The following is a 24,911-nucleotide window of genomic DNA, read 5'->3' as shown; positions in this document are numbered from 1 at the left end:
ATGGCACTTGGATTTCTTTCCATTTTGGAAAGTTCCACATAAACTTGTGTTCAAACTTTCTGCGGATATTTATTTCCTTTGTCTTGGGCATGGAATAGAACTGCTGGTTTATGGAAGGCAGTGTTTGCAGTCTGCATAGCGGTAACCCTGATGCCCTCCTACCAGTAGTATGCATGAGGCCAGCTCCTATCCTTTTCTGTGATGAGGGCATTGCTGCGGCTGTCTGGTGCCCACCATGGCCATGGTCTTCCCTTGTCGCTCGGCTCTCCAGGTGTCTTCTTGGCTGGTCTGGTAGGTCCTTTCTATTTTTTATTTGGGTTCTTGTTTACTGTAGAGCTTGTGAGTATTTTATATGCTATAGGCATCATTCTGTCAGATAGGTGGTCTGTAAGGAATCTATGGCTAGTCTTCATCTTTACAGTGTCTTTTACAGACAGACGTCTGTAATTCTTTCAAAAATGTTCATCATTCTTTCAAAATCCATTTTGTCAGTGTTTTGTTGGTTCTGATTTAGTGTCATATTGAAGATTCCCTAACATTCTTGTGTTCTCAGCTGTCATACTTAGGCTTGATTTTTGCCCAAAGAATGAGGAGTAAGTCAGGTGCCCTTGCATGTGGGTGTCCAGCAAAGTTTGCTGACTACTGTGCTTTGTCTACTGTAGAAAACTATACACTTTTTTGGTGGGTTTTGTATTCTCACTTGTTTTTCTGCTTTGCAAAGTGTTCCTGTTACAAAAGTGGGCTCTTTCTGGCTTTCTGCCTGGTTGACAGGTGGTGTGCGAATCGTGTGTCCCTAGGCTCCATTGAGGACGCCACATCCAGCCCGTTTGGTGAGGAGGACGCTGAGGATGAGGAGCTAGAGGCTGCTGCCAGCCACATGAACAAGGACTTTTACCGGGAGCTCCTGGGGGACAGCGGTGGCTCAGAAGCAGCAGAAGGCCCTGATGGTGGTGGCAGACCGCTGGCCCTGGAGTCCCTGCTGGGCCCCCTACCCACAGCGGCCAGTCTGGGCATCTCCGATTCTATCCGCGAGTGCATCTCCTCCGCAAGTGGGGACCCCAGTGAGTGTCTGGGAAGAGAGAGGTTTCCACCTGTATGGTCCTTGTGGGAGTAGCATGGTTTCTGAGTAGAGCTGTGTTCCAGAAGGGTGGGCTAGGGTCAGGTCTGCTACACATGGCTGGGAGAAGAGCCAGATGTCCCTGGATAATGTGTTGGGAGTATGCTAATACCTGTTACTGTCACAGGCTTTCTCCAGCCCAGCCATCCTGGTTGGCAAGCTTGTGGCCTGGGTCCCTGAGCTTGCGCAACTGGCTGCCACATGACTGAGAGGTTGCAGGGACCAGGTCACTTCTGTTTCTTCTGTTTGCTGACGTGGGAAAGCCTGGATTGAGGTGTATCTCCACTGTCAGCATGTGGCCTGCTGAGCTTGAACATGAGCAGTGGCAAGGCCCACTGGGCAAGGGACATTCATGACCCCTGTCAACCCATGGTGCATGATCCTTACTGCTTCCCACCCTAGTGCTGGGATGTTGGAATAGCAGCTGGTCTTATCCCTGTAATCAAGCCCGCCACTAACTGTAGGGAGGAGGGACATCTGTAGGAGAAGGGTCTCTGGGGGCGGGGGGGGGGGTTGAGCCCTCTGTGAGGGGTAGAGCCTCTGAAGGGAAGGCCACTCAGTCACTGAACAGATGCTTTTCACTTGGGCCAGGCGTCCAGAAGGACAGTTGTGTCTACTTGTAAGAGAGCACTGGGCAGAGAGCATGTGCAAAGGCCCTTGGCACCCTCAGCACAGGGATTCCTGTGTATGGAGCAAACTTCCAAGAGCCTTAGAAAGTGATCTGACACTGATGAGTTACCCCAAGGCCCAATGACTTGGCTCTGTGAACAGTTGATATACCTCATGTTGGGCATTGAGTGAAGGGGGCACTGTAAGACCTATAAGAGAGTGGTGGAAGACTCTCAGAGCCTGGACTCTCCTTGGACCCACCACCAGGCCCCCAAACAGCCTCTTGCCTAGTCCTTGCTCTGGGCCACATGCTCCCTGTCAGGGCTGGAGAGCCTGGCTCCCCATCTGAAGTTTATTTCTTATCTCCACAGCACGAGTATGTTGGGCTTTCCTTTGCAGCTTCAGTCTGGTGTCCGGCTATCTCACTTAGCATTCAGGTGTAAGCACCATCCTGTGTGGCATTCAAAGAGATAGGGAAGACATGTGATGAGGGCCATGCCAGAGGAGGCTCTTGTAGTCCCCTGGGCCCAGCCCTGAGTCCCAAGCACCCTGGTGGTGTTGGCTGCACTCCTGACTGGGCTGCCTCGGTCACTGACATGGCACTTTTCTCTAGAAGACACCTCAGGAGATGGAGAGTTGGACCTCAGCGGCATTGACGACTTGGAAATTGACAGAGTGAGCCTTTAATTGGTTCCCCTTGATCCCAGGGTAGTGGAATCCTGTGGAGGCCAGGGTGGGGCTGCCTTCCATCTCCAGGGCCTGTTGCTCCCTTTGGCCTCTGTAGGCCTTGTGGCCTCTCCAGGGCATTCCCTGGCAGGAGGGTGGTCTCAGGCAGGACTCATGACCCAATCCCCCTCTCCCCCAGATTCCTTCTTCCCAACTCCATTCCAAGTCAGCTTCAGCCACCACGTGCCCTTCCTGCTGGAAGCCTGAGCTGACCCAGCCAGATCTTTGTTGGGAGAGCCATAAGCTCTGCACCTGGCCCTGACTGCCATTGCATCACAAATAAGTTGTGGTGTTGTGCACTTCCAGTTCTCAAATCCCAGAAGCCCAGGCTGCACCCCAATACCTTGCAGTTTATCTTAGTCATCTTTTTCTCCTGACTTTGCTGCCACATGATTTCTGAGACAGCCTGTTTCTAAATTGGCTGTGTAGTCACAGCCTCAGCTCAGTCACCTCATGGGACCTGTGCACTGCACTCTAGGTGGGTGTGCACAGAGCTGCCCAATGGGCTCTGGGACCCTGGATGCTGAAACAGGTAAGGGCTGAAAAAGACAGAGAAATGATAGGTTTCCACTGAAGAGAGGTCTGCCATATTGCTCTCTTTTAGTGATTTAAGCATACAAACAGGAAGCTGCATGTCAGAGATCTTGGGATTTCTTTAGAACACAAGCTCAGCACTGAAGCCACCTCACTGTGTTTCCTGCAGTATATTCTGAATGAGTCAGAAGCCCGAGTGAAAGCTGAACTGTGGATGCGGGAGAATGCCGAGTACTTGCGGGAGCAGAGGGGTGAGCACCTGTCTCCATTTGCCCAGGCTCTGGGCTGTGGCTCTTGCTGACGCCTGCTTTGTTCAACTTCTAGAGAAAGAAGCCAGAATAGCCAAGGAGAAGGAGCTTGGCATCTACAAGGAGCACAAGGTGGGCCCTCTGACAGCCTAGACCTCACTGCTACTAAGAGGCATTGGTTGACAGGAGGAAAATATTTGTGCAACACTTTTTTCCTGTGACCACAGTAGTCCAGGCATGGAACAGGCAGTGGGAGCCATGGAACCCACATCACTTGCTACCATTTTGGCTACATACACCACCACAGATGGGCATGCCAGCCAGCTTTGGGGTGAGGTACTCAGCCCAAGTGCTAAGGCAGAACTGGGCGCAGAGGTTTCTGGACTTTCTTGTTGAGGACACAAGGGAGTCCATCTCTGTGCCTGTTTGCTTTGATGATGGGCAAGTCTGAAAGTGATGCGCTTCCTGTCCTGCTGGTTATCTTGGTGACTTGCTTCAGCCACTCCTTTTAAGGATTCAGCCTCCACGTGGTACCTTTGGAAGGGATCGAACCTCTGAGGGGCCAAGTCAGAGGAGGACATGAGCTGCACTCCTGCCAGCAAGGTGGTACTACTAGGGACCCAGAGTGGAGGCCAGGAGAGAAGGTGGAATGCACTGCTCTCAGGGACTTGGACTGGGGAACTTGGGTCCAGAATTACATGCCAGCAGGAAGAATGTTCCATGTCCTTTTCTCTCCACAAATAGACCCATTCTGGGGTGGTGGTTGTGCAATAAATGAGGTAGGAGGTGCCTCACTGGGCACCTCTTAGCTCATTTGCCAGGGTGTCCTGAGGTGGTGGAGCCTGCTCTTCTTACAGAGATCCTCCAGATGAGCCATGGCCAAGGCTCAAGAGGAAACACCAGAGGTCAGCCTATCATGTAACAAAAGGTATCACTTTTGTTTCCATCAGCCCAAGAAGTCTTGCAAACGTAAGGAGCCTATCTTTGCCAGCACAGCTGGGGAGGCCATTGAGAAGATGCTGGAGCAGAAGAAAATCTCCAGCAAGATCAACTATAGTGTGCTCCGGGACCTCAACAGCAAGGGTGGGAGCAGCCCACCCAGGGAGGACATACAACCCACAGAGCGGAGTAGTACCAAGAAGCTGTCACGGAGGAAAAGAGCAGCCAGTAGGAACAGCGCTGACTCTGGGGCCAGCATAGGGAAGAGGTACTGTCTTGCCCTCAAGCCAGGTGTCAGTTGGGGGCCAGCTGAGGACCAGGTCATAGGTCTGGGCTATTGTGGGTCAAGTGGGGTCTCAGGAACCACCCAGTTCCATTGCATGCTCAGTACTGACAGGCCCTCTCCAGGTGTGGGTGTGTCCTGAGTCCTCAAGCTTGTGGGGCCCTGAGGTGAGGGGCTTCTGTCATATATCCCTAGAAGATGACTGGAGGATACTCAGTGGGGTGAACCAGATCCCCAACCCTGACTATATACATATCCCTTCTGTGGTCCTAAGGTTACTGTCTCTGCCAAGAGGGAGATGTATGCAGCAGCCATTGACACTTTTGGTGGGTGCAGGGAAGCAGTCGAGGACGAGAGGGCTGCCCTCAGCTTGCTAGGTCAGTGTTGTTATGTAGCTGGACAAGGGGCCATCTTGGATGTGGCTCAGCTGCATGTGGCCCCTCTGTACTATGGCCTACTCTTAGGTGGGGGTTGTCAGCTCTCCTGAGGAAATCAGGATGTTGGCCAATACATTGCCCTGGCCATGGAGATGGTTAAGTACCCAGTTTGGGTAGCACCTGTCAACACTAAACCTCCCTAAGGGTACTACCTGCTTGGTCTCTGTGCATGAATTAATTACGGCTTATTCAAGAAGGAAAGGTATCTAGAAGTGTTTTTCTCTTTAAGTGGTAGCAAACATCCTTTTCTGAGTCCTCATTATGTTGCTTCCCTTTCTGTTGTTGGTGGGGTTGTTTTGTTTTGTTTTGTTTTTTGAGGTGGAGTCTCATTCTAGCGCAGGCTGATCTGGAATTCACACTGTTGTCTCAGGGTGGCCTCGAACTCACAGCAATCCTCCTACCTCTGCCTCCCAAGTGCTGGGATTAAAGGCGTGCACCACTACGCCCGGCTAAGGGTTTTTGTTTCTTAAAACAGTATCAAACCACATCATTCAGGAGGCTGAGTCAAGAGGATGGCTAGTTCAAGGCCAGCCAGAGATATGTAATGAGACCCTGTCTCCAAAAAAAAAAAAAAAAAAGAAAAAAAAAATCAAACCAAAATAGGTATGGTGGCACATGCCTGTAATCCCAGCATTAGGGCAGCAGAGGCAGGAGGATGGCCTGTTTCAGGCTAAATAGTGCTACATAATGAAACCATGTGTATAAAAGAGAGAGATGAACACAGAAAGAAAGCAATACCAAACTGGTGGCCATTACAGCTTCTGGTAATTGGTGTCATGTTCAGTAAGGCCTGTGTCTAAATTATGAGGAAATCTATCTAGATGTATTTTGGATCTTTGTCAGTCTGTGTTTTGAGATCGGGTATTGTTTATAGCCCAGACAAGCTTTATATTCTTGATCATCCTGCCTTAGCCTCCTAAGTGCTAGAATTACAGACATGTAACCGTAATGCTAGGCTCCTAATATTTTATGATTTTGACTTAACCGAGGTACTGTCTATCTCGCCATAGCCCAATCTGACCTAGAATTCACTCTGTAGTCTTAGGGTGGCCTTGAACTCACAGCAGCCGTTCTACCTCTACCTCCCAAAAGCTGGGCGTAAAGGTGTATACCACCCTGCCCAGCTCAATTTTATTTCATTTCAATTTTTTAATACCATAAATCTGGAACTTACTTTGGAATAATGTGAGAGCTACCCAGGTATTGCTGAGTGTGTGCTTTGGACAAGTACTGTCTCTGAGAAACCCATGTTGCCATTGGCTGGCTGGCCCAGGGCCTGTTTGGTCCTGGCAGCCTCCTGTTAGTACACACTGTGTTCCCAAGCTGTTGGTTGCTCAGTTTGCACAGCCTGGTATTGTTCCAGCCAGACCCGTGGGAGAGTGTTTTATGTTGGCGTATTGGTGTGTTCTATGAGCTGAGATGTTTAGGTCAGGCCTTTCCTGAATGGCATTCTGACTGCCTTGCTTGATGGAGGGTGATCTTACAACCTCCAACCCTTAAGGGCACAGTTATCATACATAGTCTCCTGCAGTCTCAGGCCCAGATAGAGCTGTGGCTCCACTGTATCTTTCTGTGGTGACTTCTAGCTCCTTCTATGGATAAAAAAGTGCCTAACCTCCCACTGTCCATTGTATTCCCTGAACATGTCAAGCCTGCTGCTGCTTCTAAAGGCTTCTTCCTGTGGCCATTTGGAGACCCAGATGGACTACCTGTTACTTGCAGTCTTGGCTGTGCTGAGTATGGCATGGCCACTTCAGGCATGATCTTTCTTGGAGTAACACGGTTTTCTCTGCTGACCTTTCAGCCTCTGTGTGGGCTGTTGGTCTCTCTCCTTGAGGTTGCTAAGTGGAGAATTGTGGGTTTGAACTGTGCAGCTCCCCCTTGCACACTCAGCAGGTCAAGTGGGGCTGAAGTAGGGTCAGGACAGGGTTTGATCCCTCTTAACCCCAGCGTTGGCCATCTGAGGGCATGCTTGCTACTACTCTTTGTGGTCCACAGCAGCCCTCTCCTCACTCTAAATGGACAGTGGGGTTTGACAGGCTGGTAGTGGTTCCCACCGTTCACAGGTCTCAGCTGAAGTTAAGTCCCAGGCTATTGTCAGTGCTGGGAGAGTCCTGTCCCAGTAGGGTGATTCTGGCATCCCTTGTGGCCATTTGCTCAGTTAGATGGGGAGCCTGCAGAAGTCCAAAGTGGCTAGGATTAGAGTTTATGAATGTTTGATAACTTTGCATGGGGTATGAAGGCTTTAGGGTGAGGAAAACCACCTACTTCACCCTCTACCCAGTGTAGGCAGGTTAGGCAGTTCCACCATATCTGGGAGAGAATCCATAGGACTCCAGGGGTCTCAGTTTTGTACATAGAGCTGTGAGCCTGCACCTGACACAGTGTTGTGGCACTCAGCCTCTCCTGGAAAGTGTTGCCCTAGAACGCTCAGTAGGTGTGGTACTCAGCCTCCACATTTAGCCCACATCTGCCCTGCAGCAGTCCAGCAGGAAGTATCATGGTTGGAGTTCTGCCCTCACCCTTGGTTATGAAGTGTTTGTGGAAATGCATTGTGGCATTTATTGTCAAAGATGAGGGAGGCAGCAGTAAGATCCCTTGAACCTCTGGCCGGTGGGAACCAGCTCTGGGCCTAAGGCTATGGACTAAGGTAATGCCAGTCTAGACTTGTTCTTCTTTAGGCATTTGTTGATCCTCCTGTGAGGACTTTTTCTCTGTGGGTCATGAAGAGATCTTGCTCACACCTGGGAGTACCCAGATAGTCTGCTATCTGTCTGTTACAGGGATCCCAGTGTTCTCAGGGATCACTTAGCATGTCATAGCATAGTATGTAGTTTGAGGCCTTCACCTTCCACACAATGGTACCCTAGAAGGAATTGAGCCTTCTTCCCACCCATGCCCAGTGTTTACTTAGCCTGGTCTGGACAGCCTGTGCCTGCCTCCTTGGATGTGGGTTATCTTTCTTTCCTTTAAGAAGATTTGGCCTAGATACAGGTGCCAAAGGTCCATTTATGTGTGGCAGGCAGAAGACAGGCCTAGTGCAGAGCTGCTGCTAATAGAAGTCATAGGCGGTACTTTGGGCCATCAGGCCAGAATGGGCAGCTGTGGGTGTTGACCTCCCCCCTTCTCATGGCCATCTTCTTTTCCACATCCTCCTCTAGGGTCTGTAGCTTGACCAGTGGAAGGAGTCATAGGGGGCTTGAGTAGGCATCTTACATGTGCCACTGCCCTTGGTCTCCACAAATCTGTCAAGAAGTGGGAGAAAAGAAAGTCTAGAGCCTTGGCCTTGGAGTGCCCAATCATGTGGCCAGGAAGGAAGGCACCTGCTATGGCTTTTGCATTTCCTTCTTCCTTCCTTCCCCTTCCTTCGTTTTTTGTTTTTTCAAGGTAGTGTCTCACTCTAGCCCAGGCTGACCTGGAATTCACTATGTAGTCTTTGGGTGGCCTCGAACTCATGGTATCCTTCTATCTTTGCCTCCCAAGTGCTGGGATTAAAGGCGTGCGCCACCAAGCTTCTGCATTTCTGTATCATGTGCCCCTATCTCCCATCCACAGTGGAAAGATGGCAAGCATTGATTAGTGCAAGACATGGGGGACATATCAGGATGGACACAGCTAGATTGACTTTCTAGGGGCAGCAGCAGGGGTGGTGTACATGGAAAAAACTGAGAAACAATCAGGCCTGAGGTAAGCAGGGAGTGTGATGGTGAGAAAAGAGAGATTTGAAGGACTATGCTACATGTTCTTGGGTGGATGGGGACCCAGTCAAGTAGGAGAGTATATGAAGCCAGCCATACTGTAGGAGGAGCTTTCCAGACAGTTGTACCTACAATTGCCAGATGGGTGGGACCACTGACTTCTTTCTAGTACACCCTGAGTGGGTGCTGAGACCACCTTCTTTGCCCAGCATGATGAGGTAGTGGCAGAGGCAGTGAGAGTTGCATGTCCTTGGAGTGTGCTTTTTGAATGCACAGATGGTTCCTGATGTGAGACTGTGGGCTTTCCTGGGCAGGGCGGAGCCTTAGTCCTCTTGGTCATTGGCCATCAGCAGGCTGCTCATTGTTTTCGCTTTCAGGTTGAGGCCTTTGGTATCTACTCAACCAGCTAAGAAGGCAGCTGTCGGAGAGGTATGTTGTCCTGCACAGCTGGGGTAGAGGCCTAGGTACCAGCTGTTCCAATGCTAGCCTGGTACCAGCAAAGAATCCTGAAACTTAAGTATATGAGGGATCCTGGGTCACAGAAGTGGAATAGGCTGGTGGCAAGGACCAGCCATGTTTTTGCCTGCTGCTCAAGGGCTTAGAGTAAGCCATTCTCCACAGTGGACTGGTGCTAGTCACCCAGACATGTGGGCAGCAGCCAGAGTGCATACCACTGGGCCTCCCTCTGGTGATGGCAACCTTGGTGGGGCTGCAGAGCCCCAGGAGACCAGAAGGAGCCAGTGGACACTAGGTAGTGGGCTGACCCTCTGACTAGCTCAGGTATAGGCTCTGAGGTTTGTTCAGGAATATTCTGAGGGACCCAGAAGTTCACTTGGGTCAAGACAGCAATGTGTGTTTGGCTGTCATCCCTGAGCCTGGCCTTTTCCTTCCAGGCCTTGCTCTCCAGCTCTCCTGCCCTGGGAGCTGAGCCTGCTAAGCCATCAGCAGTTCTGGTGGAGAGTGGCCCTGTGTTATACCACCCTGAGGAGGATGCAGATGAGGAGGATGCTGAGGAGGAGGATGGGGAGCCCTGCGTCAGTGCCCTGCAGATGATGGGTGGCAATGGTAGGTAGAGCCCAATATAAGAAGTGGGGGATGGGCACCTCTCCTGAAAATCCCTGAACTCAATCCTGTTGGTTCCAAACTTTACTTCTCTCTGCAAAGAAATTCAAACCTCTACACTTTAAATTGCCCATATTGATTTTGAGGCCCTTGAATATGCTAGAAGGTAGCTAGCCAGGGTCCAAGAGGCCAACACTCTTGGGAAGATAAGGTACCTTCTGTTTTTTTGTTTTTTGAGTCAAGATGGCTGCCTGGGCAGCTAAGGGGAATCCTACACCAGCAAACAGAAGCAGACCTGTGACCTTGTGGTGAAAAACAAGATTGGCCACACTGCTCACAATGCCCAGGGAGGAGTCAAGGCCCCATACAGGCATGCAGTAGTCCATCAACCCCAAAGATATGGAAGGATGAGACCAAAATGATGGTCCTGTTGGTGGCAGACCCTGAGAAATGAGGTAGTGGGGCTTGTGCTAGGGGAAAGCTCCCTGAGGGCAGCAGATGGGTTCCTGGACTTCCACCATTGTCCTCCCTCTGCTTTGCAGATTACGGCTGTGATGGTGACGAGGATGATGGCTACTGAGTGAACCTCAAGGCCAGGCAGTATACCGGCACTGGACGCCAAGCGTGTCTATTGTGGTGGTCAGATGGGCCCTGGGGCGGATCACAGGAATGAACTCTGAGATTTGGGACCCACTGAGCATTGCCCCATTTGCTTTGAAGCTCTCATCCCATAGCCATGTGTGGCTCCCATGGTACTTACTGTTGGGAATTAGGTTTTGAACAATGTAAAGAATATTTTTACCCAGCAAGGGGAACCAGACCAGCTGTCTGTGTGTCTCTAATGAAACATGGCCAGGAATTTCCAGGGTCCACAGCCCATAGCATGATTAACCTACCTATCATTGATACACCCAAGAGTCTTTAATGGCAGGCACTGTTGCGTTCCTGTTGTAAGGAAACTGAGGCACAAGGAAGCCTTACCGCTAGTCAAAAGTGGAGGGCTAAGTTACCTGCCCTGTACTACATATACTGTTCTTTTTTAAGTTTTAATATTTATTTATTTATTTGAGAGAGAGAGAGAGAGAGAGAGATGGGCATACCAGGGCCTGTAGCCACTGCAGATGAACTCCAGATGCATGTGCCCCCTTGTGCATCTGGCTTACATGGGTCCTGGGGAATCGAACCAGGGTCCTTAGGCTTCACAGGCAAATGCCTTAACTGCTAAGCCATTTCTCCAGCCCTCCAGACACTGTTCTTAACCTGCAGCCCAGGTGTTCTCTTCCTCTCCCCAAAAGTCCTGCTGGAGCTCAGTATCCTGGGGGTCACTGGGGAGCAGGCAGTGGACTTGTGGTAGCAGCTAGCTACTTCCACATCAGGTGGCCACAGTCTGGAGCTGGCCTCAGTCTTAAATTGGAGAGCCACGCCAGGCATAGTGGCACACACCTTTAATCCCAGCACTCGGGAGGCAGAGGTAGGAGGATCGCCGTGAGTTCGAGGCCACCCTGAGACTACATAGTGAATTCCAGGTCAGCCTGAGCCAGAGTGAGACCCTACCTCGAAAAACCAAAAAAAAAAAAAAAAAAAAAAAAAGAGACCCAGCATCCTGCTGGTGTTGGTGGAGCTCCTCCTCACCATCTCCAGTGCCCACTCAGTGCCTCAGCGTCCTTCTCAGGGACCCAGGGTCCTGTGGGTCAGACAGTGGACCAGTCAAACTCATCAATGGCATGGAGACCCTGTGTCTGACTATAGATCCCTGCCCATGCCCATGATTAGCCTGCATGGCATTCTGGGTTTTGGCCCTGCCCCTTGTAGGGGAATGAGCCTTAAAAAACTCTGCCCCTCCTGTCTCAACTGGGGCCAGGCTCAGCACCTACAGATAGAGGGCACGCAGGAAGTTTCCAAGCTGTTCCCTTAGGGACCCAAGTCTCTTCATAATAGGGCCCAGGGACCACCCATGGGCCTCTTAGCTCAGGCTTCCATGCTGTGGATGCAGCCCTGGAACCAGAGGCTGGTGCTTCTGCCCTAGCAAAGGGCATTAAGGCTCTGACCTTAGCTCTGCTCAGCTTTTCAGGAAAGGGGTCTTTGATGGCAAAGCTGTGCCACACTGGCCTGCCAGGCCCAGTCCTCTACCTTCAGGTGTCTTGTACTATTTGGCCCCTAGGGAGTCAAACCCCAGCCCCATGTAGAAGCTGTGTTTGGGCTTTTGAGATCCCATAGCCATCACTCACCTCCACCCTGTTCAGTTGTCCCAGGACTGCTGAAAGGCTGGGGGAACTATTCAAAACTACCTATCACCTGAGGAGAACAGGCTGGGGCTGCTCTCTGGAATCCCGTTTCTTGCTCTGTGTCCTGCCCTGCCTGCATTGGCAAGTCAGGTATGACTTTTTGAGGCTCTTTGAGCTTAGTGTGCCTGGTCTGTTGCCAGTGCACCCTTTTTACCCTGCTGGGACACAGTCACCTCTCCTAACAGAAAATCACTAGGCCTATGACTGATGATCCTTGAGCCTCTACTACCTAGACTGAGGCAGGGGACCAACCCTGCTCAGGTCAAGAGCCGAGGCCAGAGACAATGGGGGGGGGGGCATGGCTGTGCTGTGTATGAAAGAAGATGGGTATGGGGTGGTTTTGATGGGAAGTTGGTGTAAAGTTACCTTTTTGTTGTTAGGACAAAGCACTCAACTTCTAGGAGCAGCTCATGGAAGGAAAGGGTTTATTTCTGGCCCACTGTTTCAAAGGAAGGTTTCATTGTGGCAGAGTAAGCTGGAAGCTAGGCATGGTGGTACCTACCTTTAGTTTCAGTACTAAAGAGGTAGGAGGTTTGCCATGAGTTTGAAGCCAGCCTGGGACTATAGAGTGAGTTTCAGGTCATCTTGGGCTAGAGTGAGACCCTGCCTTGAAAGAAAAGTGTGAGCTAGCAGACACAGGTAAGTGGGGCTATATTATAAAACACGAAGGCCTGCCCCCAGTGGCATACCTGCTACAACAAGCCTTCATCTGTCAAAGGCTCCACCAGCTAGTGATCAAATATGGGGCTTAACATGAATAAGGCTATGGCGGACATTTTGCTTTCAAGCCACCACAGTTGATGAAATGCCTTTGAATTTCATCTGAGGAGGATGGAAGCCATAATCAAGGGACTCCTAAAGTGAGGGTCAGCTTCACAACAGAGAGGACAGAGCCACAGTGGGTGAAGTATGACACTGGTCAAGAGGGTTCTTAGGATGTTTGTGTATGGTACAGCCTGTCTGGGACAGGGAAGGCATGGAAATAGAAAATGAGATCTGGGGCTAGAGGGGTAGCTTAGTGGTTAAGGCACTTGCCTACAAAGCCAAAGGACCCAGGTTCGCTTCCCCAGGACTCATGTAAGCCAGATGCACAAGGTGGTACATGCTTCTGGAGTTTGTTTGCAGTGGCTGGAGGCCTGACGTGTGCATTCTTTTCCTCTCCTCTCTCTCAAACAAATAAATAAATATAAAAAAGAAAATGTGCTGGGTGTGGTGGCACACGCCTTTAATCCCAGCACTCAGAAGGCAGAGGTAGGAGGATTGCTGTGAGTTTGAGGCCACCCTGAGATTACATAGTGAATTCCAGGTCAGCCTGGGCTAGAGTGAGATCCTACCTCAAAAAAAAAGAAAGAAAATAAAAGGAGATCTGGGAGAGAAAAGGCAAGTGCCCTGGGAAGAGAACAGATGTGTTCCCCAGGTGTTTTGTGTCTGCCTGTGGGGACAGGAGGAGGAGGAGGAAGAGCCAACCTTATGCTGGAGGACCAGTGAGGCTAGTTTATTCTGTAGGAACCACAGGTAGAGCTGAGGGAAGTCAGGCAGAGGGAAAGGCTCTGGTGGGTGAGGACCATCCCTACAAGGTGGTAATGCACAGTGCTAGGACTTTGGAATTGTGGAGACCTGCCCATGAGTGCTAAGCAGAAAGGAGCCCTGCATTCTCTGCCCTTCCTACTGCCAACCTGTCTGCCCAGGAGGAGGTGCGAACAAGGGTCTCACACAGAATAGGAAGTTGTGGCAAGGCTGGCCTGTAAGGCATTGGTCCTGCTTGTGGCTGTCCCCCAGGCTATTTGGCCTGCCAGAGGCTTGTCCAATTTGCCCTGAGCTGTCTTCCTCATCTAACTGCTTTGTTTAGTGACCCCCCCCCCCACTGGAGCAGGGGTGAGGAAGCCCCTTAGGAGGTGAGGCTTTCTGTTTATACCTGGTTGGAAGGTAGGGATGAACTCTGATTCTGTATTACCTTTGGCCACTATGTCATTGGTACCAACCCAGTGTCCTGCCCAAAAGGTCAGGTCTCCCCACAGGTTGTTCTGCCATATCGGTCCAGCTGCTTGGAGATCTGCCACCTTCAGACCTTTGCCTCCTTGTACCTGGTCCAAGGTGATTGTCACCAGACATTTAGCTGGGTGGCAAGAACCCTGCAGGAGACTCCATAGGCCAGAGCAGCAAGGATTCAGTAGGCACTGCTTTTGAGAGAGCAGGGTACCTACATCTTAGTGATATTGTTTGGAAGTAGTATCACTTCTGAAACACAGGGCAGGAGTTGTATGGAGAAGGGTGGAAAGGAGTGCTTGCTAAGTTGCCTCCATGGTAGACAACCTGTTCCTAAGTACACTCTGCTTAGCAGCTGAGTTAGAGATGCTGGACCTGGGGGGGGGGAGGTATAGGCAATAGCTGAGACCAGAACTAGGTGTTTTGAGAACCCTTAGAGTTCAGGAAAAGATAGCCAACCCCAGGTTCTGACTTTAATCCAACTGGATGGCTAGGGTTAATGCCTTCCTCAGAGCATCGACCTGGCAGGTCCATAGCCCATCTCCAACCCTTGCAAGCTGTAGACATCCCTCAGCTAGACCGGAACACCCTGACCTTACACAGTGAAGAGGGCAGAGTGCTTCATCTATGCTTCTTGGAACAGTCTTAGGCCTTGAGAGGACTTCTTAGGCCTTCCCTTGGTTGGGAAGGTTTGTGACCATACTCTGGAACATCCTGCTAATTTTGGCCCTTCCTGGACATGGAGGTCTGGACATGGAGAGGGCTCTGTGATCATGGGGACAGAACACCTGCTCTGTGGCTCTGCTAGGGTGGAGGGTAGCAGTTGGTACTTCCAAGGTCTTTGAGCTCTCACAGATGCCCAGCCAAGGAAAATGTGGCACCAAGGTGGTTCCCATAACCCTAAATGAAATGTTCTCTGATGGCTTGTGGTCTGTGCCCAAGTGTGATGGTAGATGCATCACAGTCTCAGGGTGACTTTGGTACTTGAGTTTTGTCTGCCAAGGATGTTTCCACCTTTCTCTACTTCCATAGGCCTCCCTTTCCTCTCTGCTATGCTGGAGGTAGGTGTGCCTGCTCTCCATCCTTGGCTTGGATTTTTTTTTTTTTTTTTTTTTTAATGAAATAGAGCCTCACTCTAGGCCAGCTGACTTGGAATTCACTATGTAGTCTCAGTCTGGCCTTGAACTCATAACCGTCCTTCAACCTCTGCCTCCCAAAGGCTGGGATTAAAGCCGTGTGTCACCACGCCTGGCTTCTTTTTCCTTTTTTTTTTTTTTTCTTCTCTTCAAGGTAGGGTCTTGCTGTACCCTGAACAGACCTGGAATTCACTATGCTGTCTCATGTTGGCCTCGAACTCAGAACAATCCTCCTACCTCTGCCTCCTGAGTGCTGGGATTAAAGGTGAGCACCACCTCTCCTGGTGGCTTGGAAATCTTTATGGGTGTCAGTGGCCTGTTTACTGCTTGCCCATATCTAAGTAAGTACCAGTGTCTAGTATTGAGTCATGGGTTCCTTTACCTGCTGAGGTGGACACTTGTCTACAGAAAGCCAAAGAGGTAAAGGAGCTTGAGTGGCCGGCCATCCAGATTACTCCAGTGGGCCACTCCTGCACCTGTCCTAGCAACCTCCTCTTCCCAGAATTCAGGGCCCAGCCAGGTCAGTAGCCTTACTGATGATGAAAGCCCTTTATAGCCTATCTGGATGCAACTTGAAGGAGGTAGCCTGTTCTCCAGGTTCCTGTCAGTACCCAGGTCTCCATATAACAGTGGCATCGTGTGCTCTGCCCTAGGTAAATCCTAGCACATAAGCTTCCCTATGGTGTATTTATTTATTTATTTATGGGAGAGAGAGAATTGACATGCCAGGGCCTCAGCCACTGAAATTGAACTTGAGATGCTTGTGCCAGCTAGTGGGCATGTACGACTTTGCACTTGCCTCACCTTTGTGCATCTCACTTATGTGGGCTCTGGAGAATAGAACACATGTCCTTAGGCTTTGCAGGCAAGCATCTTAATGACTAAGCCATCTTTCCAGCCCCAATGAAGCATTTTTGTTTTTTTTTTTTTTTAAATGTTTTATTTATTTATTTGAGAGATAGAATGGGCATGCCAGGGCCTCTAGCCACCACAAACTAACTCCAGACACATGCGCCACCCTGTGCATCTGGCTTATGTGGGTACTGGGGAATTGAACCTAGGTTCTTAAGCTTCACAGTCAAGTGCCTTCACCACTAAACCATCTCTCCAGCCCCCAATGAAGCGTTTTGATCTAGGTAGAGTTCCATTCTCTTACCATTCCATTGTGGGGCCAAGGGCCAGAGCCCACCCATTTGTTTTTGCCTCCTCCAGTTACACGCTTACTGGGCCAGTAAACTCCAGATTGGAATGGGCCCACTAGGCAAGAAAGTACATGTTAGGCCAGCTCCAGGTGGAATCCAGTGGGAGGATTTGCTCTTCATCCTGCTGCTGCACTTCTTGGGCAGTAAGTCCCACTCACCTTTCCGGTATGTCCCAATCTGAGGACCTGACATGGTCAGTCAGAAGGGCTGTGGGCTCTTGGCCTAGACAGAGCACATAGCCTCAGAGGTCTACACATACGTAGGCATATGCCCTCTGGCCATACACGCAGGCTCACCATATGTACATGTCCATGACATATTACAAATGTGCATACTTGCATATCCACTTAAATGTGTTGGTCCTTATACACCTTATTTGTGCCTGTGCACATGCTTGCTGTTGCACACCTGCCACTGCTTGACTCCTTTGTCCCTTCTATTGCTTCTTGGTCCTGTTGTGGTATACAACCAGACCTGGGAACAGAAGGGTCAGGTTTGTCACTGGCCTGGGTCTAGGCCTAGGCTGGCAGAATCAGGGTCATCTTGAGCCTGCCAGTTTTTCCATCTTGCAGGGAGACTTGCAGGCAGTTGTGACAGGCTCTTGGGCCAGGTGGGTGTCTCCCGGACTACAAGCTCTTGCTACAAGTCCCCTGGGAGTTGAACTCTGAGGGGGAAACCAGACACTGAACAGGGTGATTGCCTTGGATGGCTTTGACATAGTCATCTTGCTGATGGGGCTGGAGTCCTTGGCCACAGGCTCCTGGGATTAGCGTTAAACCTCGCCCTCTGGTGGCTGCATGTGGCACTGCCTCAGGAATAACTTCGGTCTTGACCTTGCTGGACATCAACTCCCAGCAGTCCAGAGGAGAACTGCAGGTGCCTTTGCTGCTTGGATGCAGCGGGACTGCCCCATCACTGATCCCCCCCCCCAAAATCTTACCAGCAGGAAGTGCCACAGGACCATGGGTTTAAGTGGGAACACTGGCCTGGTTGGGGTGAAGGTAGGGCACGCACAACTCCTAGAGTAATCCCACTGCCAAGGCATTACCCACTCTTCAGTCCTAGCATGTCTGCCCTGAGGCCAGCCATCCTCCTTATGTGTTTGTTGTACCCACAGAATTTGGCCACTTTAAAGATGTCTGGTCCCTTGAAGGGGACACTGAGAGATCATTTGGTTCTAGGTGAAGGGTGGGTGCCTCCAGCCCAGGGCAGGGGTTGAGTCACTACCTTCTTAATTGCACCTGTGTGTGGGTCCTAGACTATGTGCCTGGAGGACTGGTGAGTCTCCGAGTGTTCTGGCCGGAGCCGGCTGGCAAGGTGTGGGACCAAAGGTCAAGCTTCAAGGCTGCAGTGGGCACTCAAGGCTTCCCAGGCATTCAGAGTGCTTTGAGTAGTGGCCTAGGGCAGATTCTATAGTTTTCTTGCTAGGAGAGGAGTCTGGCTCCCAAAGCCATTGTCTCTAAAAAAAGGGCCTGGCTGAGACCCATGAAGGCAAGGGTGTTAGGCTACTGGACCCATCCCAGTTGTGACCCCACCTTGAAATCTCATCTTGACCCTGGCTCTGGCCTATCACCAGTCCTTATTCTGGGGTGCTCATGGCTACCACCCCTCTACCTGACCCTGGTTGGGGGGAACAACCCACTTTGGGAGGGTCATTGCCAAGGTAGTTCCAAAGGGCCTTGGTGGAAGAGGCACCCTACAGGAATGACTAGTGAGATCCCCTTCCCCCATCTTCCCCTGCTTGATGGAGCCCAGATGGCTCCTGCAGAGATACCCGGAGCAGGGGTGAGGGTCGGACTTGGACCGATGGAGGCTCAGGCTGTGGGCCAGAGGTTAAGCAGGGTTAGCATGCTTTCCTTGTGTTTAAAAGGGGCTTGAGCTTGCTGAAGTGATTTTCCTCTCCCTTAAGCACTCACCCATGGAACACTTTCTGGGCCAAGTGAAGAGCCTGTGGCTTCATCTGGTTTGAGCTATCTCCAGATTCTGAAAATAAGACACCACTTCATCACTCACAGGCAAGCCTGTTCTATAGCAGAACTAATGGATTGTACTACAGCCAGAGGTAAAAACAAGTAAAGGAAAGCAAGTGATGCTGGAGAGCTTACTTGGGTCTCCCCAGTTCTGATGCATAGGCACATGCATGGAGAAGCAAGTAACGAAAAAGCTGCTGAAACTGACTCCGTGTCATTGCTCATAATTTTTGGACTCCACTGGGAGGCTGGGATAGGCTGCCACCCTCCCCTGATCACCCTGAGACCTCAACATCTCCAAGTTCTTGTCTCCCAAAAGCTCCTTGCCATAATATTCCCTCCAACTAGAGAAGATTGGGAAATACATGATTCTCAGTCATGAGTTATTAACTGAACAGGCATTGGCAAGGCCTAAGCAAAGCCTAAGGTGCGGCGCATCAACCAGGTCCCTCTTTGTTGGCTGTTTGTGGAGTGACCGGCATTGATTCACACACAGCGTATAGATAGGTCCATGGACACAAGTGAGAAAGGCAAGCTGCTATGATGGTATATGCCTGTAATCACAGCACTGAGGAAGCTGGGACAAAGGATGGACACAAGTTCAAGGCCAGTCTGGGTTACTTCATGAGTTCTAGGTTATTTTGTTAACTGTGTGACCCTATCTCAAAATGAAGACAGACAAAAGGGGAGGGAGGGAGAAATCCAGCCAGTAAGGTGGGGAAGGTTAGCAGGCTCTGCAGAGGCAGCAGAGGATAAATGCCACACTGAGCAGTGAGGTAGAAGCTGAGTGCAGAAAGGCAAGCTGGGCTTCATCTGTCCCACACTTAATGGCAGGTAGCTGAGAAGACCTGAGGAGCTGGAAGGAGTGCCTCATGGGGCATAGACACGGGACAGGAGTCAAGCCTGGCCTACAGGTGAGCCTGGGCAAGAGCTCATGGGTAGTAGAAGTGTACTCAAGTTCAGAGATGGGCTGGAGAGATGGCTTAGCAGTTAAGGTGCTTCCTTGAAAAGCCAAAGGACCCAGATTTGATTGCTCGGGACCCGTTTAAGCCAAGGACAGTGAGACAAGGTCTCTGGGTAGAAGACACTGGGTTGGTGAAGTAGAATCTGAAGCCAGCCAGCCTGTGGATGGCCTTCAAAACTCCTGGGGACATGCTTAGATGGGGCTACTATTTAGGAGGAAGGTTTCCAGCCCACTCACAGTGACAAACTGGGAACATGGTGTAGGTGTGTCACGGGGTCTAAGCTACAAATCTGCATGCCCAGGGCTAGGCAGGAATATGGTGCTGGTTACTGAGCAGCTGTGTAGGTCCTCTTACAGATCTAACAAGGAGGGGAAGGGGTGCTCCATAGTGAGTACAAGCCCTGTGTAAGGGAGGGAAGTGTTTCACCTGTGGTAGGAGGCTTCACGGTGGAAAGTGGGGGACGGGGTGTTAGGCCAGGACAGCTTCCCAGAGCCATGGGTCTCAGGAGTATGGGATGGGGGCCATTTACCTGGGACCAAGTGACAACAGGATATGTGAGGGCAGCATTGATGGAACTTCAGGAGGTGGGGAGAGATGGGCAGGGCTCCATGGCAATGGGCCTCTGAGGTCAGATGCCTAGAGGTTGGGGTGTCACACTCTGCATAGTGGATCAACCCAGCAGAGGGTTGGAGAGGGAGTGCATGGCCCAGAGGCAGAAGTGTGCTTGCCTGTGAGGGCGTTGAAAGGAGTTGGTATGCTATGAAGCTTGCTAGCCAGGCACGAGGGCAGGAGGGTGCAGGTGAGAGGACATGGGGCCGAGGTGTCCCTCGGTGCTAGGTGAGTCACTGCTGACACAGAGCCGTGGTCCCAGGCCATTTTGCCCGCAGGAAGCTGGGAGAGCTGATAAAGGGCAGAAGTCAGAAGCCAAGGACTTTCTACTTCCTGCAGCCTGAGTGGTGGAGCCAGGCACCCATTGGGCATCTGCTTTTGCTGACCCAGGTGTCTATGGTCTGGCCTGGGTGGTTCACAAAACATTTGCCTCATGACTCGTCTGGCTGCACCTTTGGTCCGTGTGTAGGAAATAACCCAATGCAAGAAATCCAGAATTTCCAGACAGTAGCAGTAGGGAGTTTCTGATCAATCATTCCCACCCAGCTCCTGTGGACTCTGGTACTTGGTCACTACATGGGCATGTTCCTGCCTGGCTGTCACCAGTGTGTTAAGCAGCGTGGGCAGAGTAGACAGACTGAAGCTGTGTCCTCAAGCCTTCTACCCTCAGCGTCCCTAGGCCAAGCCTGTGCGTTTGTTGAGGGAGGAGCTGCTTGCCAATGCTGAAGCCAGACTTGTTGCTCCAGCTCCTGCCAACTTCTGTCCCCTCCCTCATAGCTCTCTAATTCTGGGTACTCAGACACTAGGCTTTTCCCAGCAGTCTGCAACACACAATGTCCTGCTCTGTACACTAATCACAGCACAACGCTGTGGAGACACAGGTGTCCTTATAAACCTGGAGAAAAAGACTCTTCAACGCCTTTCCCAGACTTCCAGAATAGGAAGAGGTCCTAAGAAGACACTTCCAGATTTAGGGTTCCAGAAGGCTCCCAGCAACCTCTTCGAAATTTCCGGACAGTCTAACATCGCGGGGAGCAGGAGTCTACCTGGGCTTCTGATGGTCATGCCCTCAAGCCAAGAAACACGGGGTGGCAGAGATGGGAGGAAGTCGGAGCAGATTGTTTTGAGACGTGAGGTCCAGGCTGCGGGCGAGCAACTGGACCCTCGCAGAAAACCAGGTTACATGGCCATTCTATAAGACAGTGCGAGATCACGGCACTGTGCAGACGCTTCGCAGGTTCAAGACTTGGCTGATACTTTTTTGGCAGAAATGCTGAACCACCACCTCCAAAAACCGGTTCACAAGGCTTGGGAACCTGAGGACGAGCCACTGCCTCGGCCAGAGGGGCGGGGTCTGAGCCAGCCGACCTGGGGGAGGAACCATCAGCAGTGCCCGGCTCTGGGTGGCTGCGTCCCCCGTTAGCTCATTGGATTGGCCTACAGCGGGGCGCGCCGGCTCCCCATTGGCCCCCATCGGAAGGCGTCACGCGCACAGGCTTTCGCTGGCTTTGATCGCGGCCCTGCGGGCTGCGGAGCCCCGGCTGGGAGAGAAGGGTGCGCTGGGGTCGGTACCATCCTGGCCCCTGCACGGGTCTTATCAGCGCTGGCAGCTGGCAGACTGTCCCCGCGCGAGTGCCCCGGCCCAATTCAATGGCCATTGTCTGCCGGCCCCTTTGTTCGGGAGGCGGCCACTTCCTGCAGGGCTGAGCTGGGGGCGGACGACAGGAAACCCAGACGGGGAGGCCGTTCTGGCCTGGGGTTCTGTACCCGTGGCTCCACTCAGTGTGCGACCCGCTGGCCGGGTAGACTGGGGAAGCCGGAATATCCCCTCCCCGGGAAGCGGCGACGGTAGCTGCATTCGTGAGATCAGATCCTGTATAGGTGGGGGGAAGGGCTGAGGAGTGAGAAGAAAGGTCCTCAGACAGGACTGCCTCTCCCAGAACTGCTGCCATCAGCAGATTCTTGGCAGGGTTGATGTGCACTGAGAAGTTTAGAACCACCATCTCGGGAGGAACTCTAGTGTCCGGGCGTCCCTACTCCTACTGCCGCCCAGCAGGAGCAGCCCACTAGAATCGTGACATAGTGCTTCCCCTCTTGGGTTTTGCAGGGATGAGGCCCTGGCCGTGGTTGCGGCCCTGCATTTCCTCAAGGCCTGTGCCTGGTCCGTGGGGCAGGACCCTGTCCACCTTCATATCTTGGCCAGGCTGCCTGCCCAGCAAAGCTTCTTCAGTACAACTTGCTTAGAAATTAGGAAGCCACACAGGTATTTTAAATAGGGGTTTAATACAATGAACTGGCAATGAAGGGCTTCGGTAGGTGGGCAGAGCTGCCTGGCAGCCTAGAAGTGTGATGAGTCCCTGTGCCTGTCCCCACTGTTTTGCCAGGTGGAAAGACATAACCTGCCCAGCAACAGGCGGCAAGAAAGCTGGGACATAGGGGTGGCCCGTTTTCCTAAGGCGAGAGAAGATCCCACACACCTCAATGGCAGAGTGGAGCTGGAAACAGCATTCCTGGAGCCCAGAGGGCTCAAGGCAAGCTTATAGCCACCCAGCACTTCTTGCCTTTTGATGGCATTTTGCTCATCTCTGAGCTTGTTTAGCCATGGTTTTTTTTTTTTTTGTTTTTTTTTTTTGGTTTTTCGAGGTAGGGTCTCACTCTGGCTCAGGCTGACCTGGAATGCACTATGTAGTCTCAGGGTGGCCTCGAACTGTCGGAGATCCTCCTACCTCTGCCTCCCAAGTGCTGGGATTAAAGGCGTGCGCCACAACGCCCGGCATAGCCATGGTTTTAATATGTGTGGACAAACAGCACTGGGTGTGGAACAGAGCCTGGGGGCCCTTCACACAGCAGTAGGGACTAGCAAGGCCTGGGCCCCTCCAGGATTGGACTAGAAGCCCCATCTTACTGATGCCGGTGAACAGGGCATGAAAGCCCTTGGTGTGAGCAGCCAAAGATCAGACAGTCCACGAGACGGCAGTTGGACCTGAACTTGAACCTTTTATATTTCTTCAGGTTGTCTGAGATGCAGAAATCAAGTCAGGATCCCATACATACAAGATCAAAAGGAGAGAGTCCAGAATGAGGCAGGGATTCTGCAAATGAAAGAGAAGGAAGGAAAGTCAGCCTGAGGGGAGGCAGTGGGAGATCAGCTCCCAGGAAGTTGGTCCCACTATGTCTTAGTACTTTGGGGCCCCTAGGAGAAGGAATTGGAAGAGCAGAGAAGGAAGTGGTCAAGAAGGGCTAGCCTGAGACAGGTTAGGGCAGCAAGCTGGTGGTAGGTAGCATGAGCTCTCCAACCCTGGAGGACCACACTTTTAAAAAATTATTGACAACTTTCATAATAATTCCCTCCCACCTCACTTTCTCCTTCACAACTCCACTCTCCATCATATTCCCCTCCCGCTCTCCATCAGTCTCGCTTTTATTTTGATGTCATCTTTTCCTCCTTTTATATTGGTCTTGCGTAGGTAGTGCCAGACACTGAGGTCATGGATATCCAGACCATTTTGTCTCTGGAAGATTGCAGTGTAATCCTTTGGCTCTTACATTCTTTTTGGCACCTCTTCCACAGTGGGCCCTGAGCTTGGAAAGTGTGATAGAGACGTTTTTGTACTGAGCATTCCTCTGTCACTTTTCTCAGCACTTTGGTGCCTTTTGAGTCATCCCAGGTCACTGCCATCTGAAAAGAGAAGCTTCTCTAACCAGAAGTGAGAGTAGCATTAATATATGAGTATGAACATTAAGAAAAGGGCTTACTGGGCAGTTTGTTGAGCATAATACATGCATTTAGCCAGACACCAGCAGGCATTACACCCCTAGGGCTCATGACTTCAGTATCAGGCATATATTCCCCCTTCCATGGAGCAGACCTCCAGTCCAATTAGAGAGCAGTTAGTTTACCCTATAACAGACATGCCACTATTGCACCATTGGCTGGCTCATTTGGCCTGGCTGGCCAAACTTAATACTTGCAGTGTCCACTGTTTATTTCCACTGATGACCTCTCTCTTCCATGGAGCTGCTTGCAGCATAGCATTTTCCAGCTTTCTGTCAGCTTGTCAATGGGGGGGGGGGGGTTCAGCTCAGCTCCAGCAAGATTTCTCAGTGACCTTGCACCCAAGTATGTGGAGTCTTCAGCAATAGAGTCTTATCATCTGTTCCTGGTGGGAAACCAAGAGCCTCAGCAATGGCCTGTAATGATTTGGGGCATCATAGACCTCCCTGGCCAACAACAACTCATTGGAAGTATCCCATCCCTGGCAAAGAAAATTTCCTAGTAACAATTTATGGCTTCTGGGTGAGCCATTGTGCAGGACCACACTTGTTGAAACAGCTGGGGAGGCAGCCTGATGGGCTAGGTGTTGCTGAGAACTGAACAAAACTGGTGGTCTTCTAGAACACAGATGGATAGGAGGAGCAGGGTGCTGCCCATATACCACTGTAAAGGCTGGGTGAGGAGCCCGGCATCCTTGCACACTCCCTTTGTACAACCCTGATCTAACAAGACTCACCTGGTACAAGGTGGGGAGGCGTACCAGCTGCAGCTCTCCTACTGAAGCTCTATATGCTCTTCCAGAAGACCTCTGGACCCACTATCCCTGCATGGGAGTCCAAGCCTCCTGCCATGACTCAGCCTTTCTGTGTCAGGGAAGCTCTCACCCTTGTGGCCCTATTTCTGCTGTCTGCCCTGCAGCCCATAGCCAGCCCTCTCTGTGGGGCCCTTGGCTATCCAAGAAACAATGCTGTTCTTGGAACCAGGGACCCCTCTGTCCCTAGACCTCCGGTCCCCTGGGAATCCATCCCCCCACTTGCTCCACCTAGCTATTGACACTTGGATCCAGGCTTCCTCCTCCTCCAGGAAGGACCCATGTTGTCTGCCAGCCCAGCTGATACTCAGGTGCTCGGATGGGAACTGAAGCCCAAGAGGGCAGGGGCTTCGAAGACAGCTGGACCCTTGCTCTATCTAGGGGCCAGAAGTGGGGAGAGGCTCTAGTACCATCTCTTTGTGGGAGGTATCAGCATGAGTCACCCCTTCAAGCCCAGGCACAAATGCAGGAAACTGCCATTCTATGGAACTATTTTCTCTCACAGAGGGAAAGCTGGTC

General features: G+C 51.4%; 1 protein-coding gene across 2 annotated transcripts in view; it reads left to right on the top strand.

The window, feature by feature from the left end:
• Positions 1-10,473, top strand: part of Brf1 (BRF1 RNA polymerase III transcription initiation factor subunit) — a 79,636-nt gene extending 69,163 nt beyond the window's left edge. For both annotated transcript variants that reach the window (XM_004665654.2, XM_004665655.2), the window contains exons 11-18: positions 798-1,061; positions 2,340-2,401; positions 3,156-3,237; positions 3,311-3,366; positions 4,185-4,441; positions 8,969-9,020; positions 9,485-9,656; positions 10,196-10,473. In XM_004665654.2, the coding sequence (XP_004665711.1) occupies positions 798-1,061; positions 2,340-2,401; positions 3,156-3,237; positions 3,311-3,366; positions 4,185-4,441; positions 8,969-9,020; positions 9,485-9,656; positions 10,196-10,233 (983 nt within the window). In that variant the 3' untranslated portion in view covers positions 10,234-10,473. The remainder of the gene's footprint in view (positions 1-797; positions 1,062-2,339; positions 2,402-3,155; positions 3,238-3,310; positions 3,367-4,184; positions 4,442-8,968; positions 9,021-9,484; positions 9,657-10,195) is intronic.
• Positions 10,474-24,911: the final 14,438 nt, after the last annotated feature.

Source organism: Jaculus jaculus, chromosome 7 (assembly GCF_020740685.1).
Source record: "Jaculus jaculus isolate mJacJac1 chromosome 7, mJacJac1.mat.Y.cur, whole genome shotgun sequence".
Lineage (NCBI taxonomy): Eukaryota > Metazoa > Chordata > Mammalia > Rodentia > Dipodidae > Jaculus > Jaculus jaculus.
Note: the sequence above shows the minus strand (reverse complement) of the source record. Positions and strands in the feature narration are given on the sequence as shown.